At 39.9% G+C, this 3,270-nt stretch overlaps 1 protein-coding gene across 1 annotated transcript in view; it reads right to left on the reverse strand.

The window, feature by feature from the left end:
* Positions 1-137: 137 nt before the first annotated feature.
* The window catches only part of elnb (elastin b), a gene marked incomplete at its 3' end in the record, with an annotated part of 8,434 nt that continues 5,301 nt past the window's right edge, over positions 138-3,270 (reverse strand). The window contains 10 exon segments of the mRNA XM_014016892.1: positions 138-291; positions 407-451; positions 562-624; positions 732-779; positions 855-917; positions 1,026-1,073; positions 1,188-1,268; positions 1,552-2,058; positions 2,133-2,174; positions 2,393-2,467. Coding sequence (XP_013872346.1) covers positions 138-291; positions 407-451; positions 562-624; positions 732-779; positions 855-917; positions 1,026-1,073; positions 1,188-1,268; positions 1,552-2,058; positions 2,133-2,174; positions 2,393-2,467 — 1,126 coding nt within the window.

The raw sequence follows: 3,270 nt of genomic DNA on the forward strand, positions 1-3,270 counted from the left end.
ACCCAGGTCCCACTCCTGTACCAACACCACCTCCTACTCCTGGTCCCACTCCTGTACCAACACCACCTCCAAACCCAGGTCCCACTCCTGTACCAACACCACCTCCAAACCCAGGTCCCACTCCTGTACCAACACCCCCTCCTACTCCTGGTCCCACTCCTGTACCAACACCACCCCCTACACCACCTCCAAATCCTGGTCCCACTCCTGTTCCAACACCCCCTCCAGGAAGTCTTCCAGCTCCACCTCCTAAGGTGCCTCCTTGACCAGTGATGCCTCCTCCAGTTCCACCTCAAGAAAATGAACATATGTACAGAAATGCAAGGTCAGTTTTAATCTGTTGGATTATAGTAATCTATTGTGCAAGTTGTATTTAAGAAATAGTAAATATATTTTAGTCTCTTACCATATTTAGCCGCTGCTTGGCCAGGCTTTTTTGATTTTCCCGCTCCTGTATTTAAAAGATTACATACACTTTTTGCACGGTTATTCTTTTTTAAAGTTTGTCATTGTCAACTTATTCCAGATGCTGTGTTCAGAAAATGATTGATTCCTGTGTACCTGATTTAGGTGATATGAGAGGATAACCACGAAAAACACCAGGCAGCTGTTGTCCACGACCGTCTGTGATAAGAAACACAGGTTTTTGCTTACTAATCATTTAATAATACAAAGTTATAAAGGACATATCTGATAACATAGTTGTGGGCTTTAAACTTTGAGAGACTTACTAGCTGCTGCTCCTGGTCCTGTCCCACTTTGACCGAGTATTCCAGTCCCTATGAAAAATAAAGGAAATACCATTTGTTTTTGAGTGCAGCAACCATATTTTAACATAGAGAATGTTTACATGCCTGTTTGAGACCCAAGTCCAGATCCCGTGACTACTCCAGGAAGAACACCACGGCCTCCAAAACCTGACCAGAGGGAAATGAAAGATACTCAATGAGAGCATCATATTTTTTACTCTAATATTTTCTATTTTAATACATCACGTTGGTGATATGATCATTATTAACTCTCACCTTGACCTGGTACAAATCCACCTTGATAGAGTCCAGGCACCCCGATGCCTATGATACACAGTGCTCATGTTGGTAATAAGGTCAGTGTTAATGGATGATTGTAAACTCTAAACTGAAGTGATTCTCTTATTTATAAACTGGCTGTGATTTCAAGATATTTACCTGGAACTTGTTTTGATGCTTTAGCACCACTTTTTCCACCAGGTCCTCCCCCAGTTGTACTGGTCTGAGGCAGCATTGGAGCTGATGCAGGGAAAAAAACATAACTTTGATAGACAAGGTTTATATGTACAAAGTTTCAAGGTCAAACCTGAACACAGTAAATTATAAGAAATTATAAGTTTACAAGAAACTAGGCTCCATAAAAACCTTCACAATTTTCAACAAAAATACAATTTATAAATGTAATTTACCAAAAGTTTACAGTTTGTTTGCAGATGTAATAATTTAAAAATAAATGTTCTGATGTAAGATAGAAATAACATATTTATGTGTCGTCAAAACAGTTTTGGTGGGTGATATTTACCTCCTCCACCTGGAACAGCTCCACCAGGACCGAATCCTGTTCCTCCAGGTCCAAGTCCTGCACCACCTGGACCAAACCCTGTTCCACCAGAGCCAAAGCCAGTACCACCAGGACCAAATCCTGTACCACCAGGACCAAATCCTGTACCACCAGGCACAAGCCCAGTTCCACCAGGCCTGACTCCTGTACCACCGGGACCAAATCCAGTACCACCGGGACCAAATCCTGTTCCCCCAGGACCAATCCCTGCACCACCAGGCCCAACCCCAGTTCCACCAGGTCTAACTCCTGTACCACCAGGACCAAAYCCTGTACCTCCAGGRCCAAATCCTGTCCCACCAGGACCAAATCCTGTTCCCCCAGGACCAATCCCTGCACCACYAGGACCARCCCCAGTTCCACCAGGACCAAAACCATTTGCCCCAGGCCCAACCCCAGTTCCACCAGGTCTGACTCCAGCACCACCAGGGCCAAAACCAGTTCCTCCAAGTGATGTTCCAACACCACCTAAGGTAAGAAAAARCAAATTTCAACCAGCTTTTAGCACAAAAGACATGTCAATAACTGATAAATAAATATACCTGTTTTGGGGGGTTTGTTTCCATAATATCCTCCATAGCCACCTACATAAGAGAAAGMATTTGACTTCTTAAAGTCCAGGAAATCTATTTGATTACCTTCATTACAAAGTATTTGTGCCACACACTATTTGTGTACATCATATTGTGACTAGCAGATTCAGATGCTAATTTATAATAACCATGACTGAACTATAATAGAAATAAAAGAGTGTCAACATCCAAGGGAATGAATATTTTTAATGGCAAATAAACCCACTGACCTCCAGGGGTGTAACCTGTTCCAGGTCCCAGACCTGCACCAGTACYAGGACCTCCTGCACCAAAGCCTCCAGTTCCTAGTGAAGAGAAGAACTTTGTGTTCTTTTGAATACTTACAAAARTACAGTAAACAAAATCATGCATTTATTCCTTTTTTGTGTGTTTGCATGAGAAAACTACTGGATATCTATTTTTTTTTTTGTTCAAATGTGAATAAACTACAAGCAACTTTAGCTTTTTGTGATCAGTTGCACAAGTTTGTTTTGTGGATTTTGGAAATCCAAGTTCAGTTTCTATAAAAGCATGTTTGCATTGCTTGTTCATCTAAACAAGGATGTTCACAAACTGGCTTGTTACTGTGTGGTTTGGAAAATAATATTAAGGGCTAAGGTGGCCAGATGTTTTTACAGTATTGTGTTTTCTGTGCTAACACTGACCTCATTTTTTGCTATTGTTAGTAAATGTGCAGAGTTGTAAAGTAACTAACAAATACTTTGTTACTGTACTTTAGTAGAATTTTTGGGTATCTATACTTTACTTGAGTAACTTATTTTCAGCCTACTTTTTACTTCTACTTCTTACGTTTTCACACAATTATCTGTACTTTCTACTCTTTACATTTTTAAAAAAGACAAGAAGTAGAAAGTCGTTCTTTTATTTCATTTTTGCTTGTTTTCATTCCAGCTTGTTATTGTAAAAAATAAATACCATCCATATAAACTGTGCCTCCTAGATAGAGTGAATTTTATTGTGGTTGAATGAGAAGTATAAATATATAAAACTCTGATACAGTATTAGTTTGTACACAAACAAATCATGACACACACCAGCAGGACATAATCATTAAAATAAAAGGACTGTACTTAATAAGTATTTGTAT

Source organism: Austrofundulus limnaeus, unplaced genomic scaffold (genome assembly GCF_001266775.1).
Source record: "Austrofundulus limnaeus strain Quisiro unplaced genomic scaffold, Austrofundulus_limnaeus-1.0 Scaffold157, whole genome shotgun sequence".
NCBI lineage: Eukaryota > Metazoa > Chordata > Actinopteri > Cyprinodontiformes > Rivulidae > Austrofundulus > Austrofundulus limnaeus.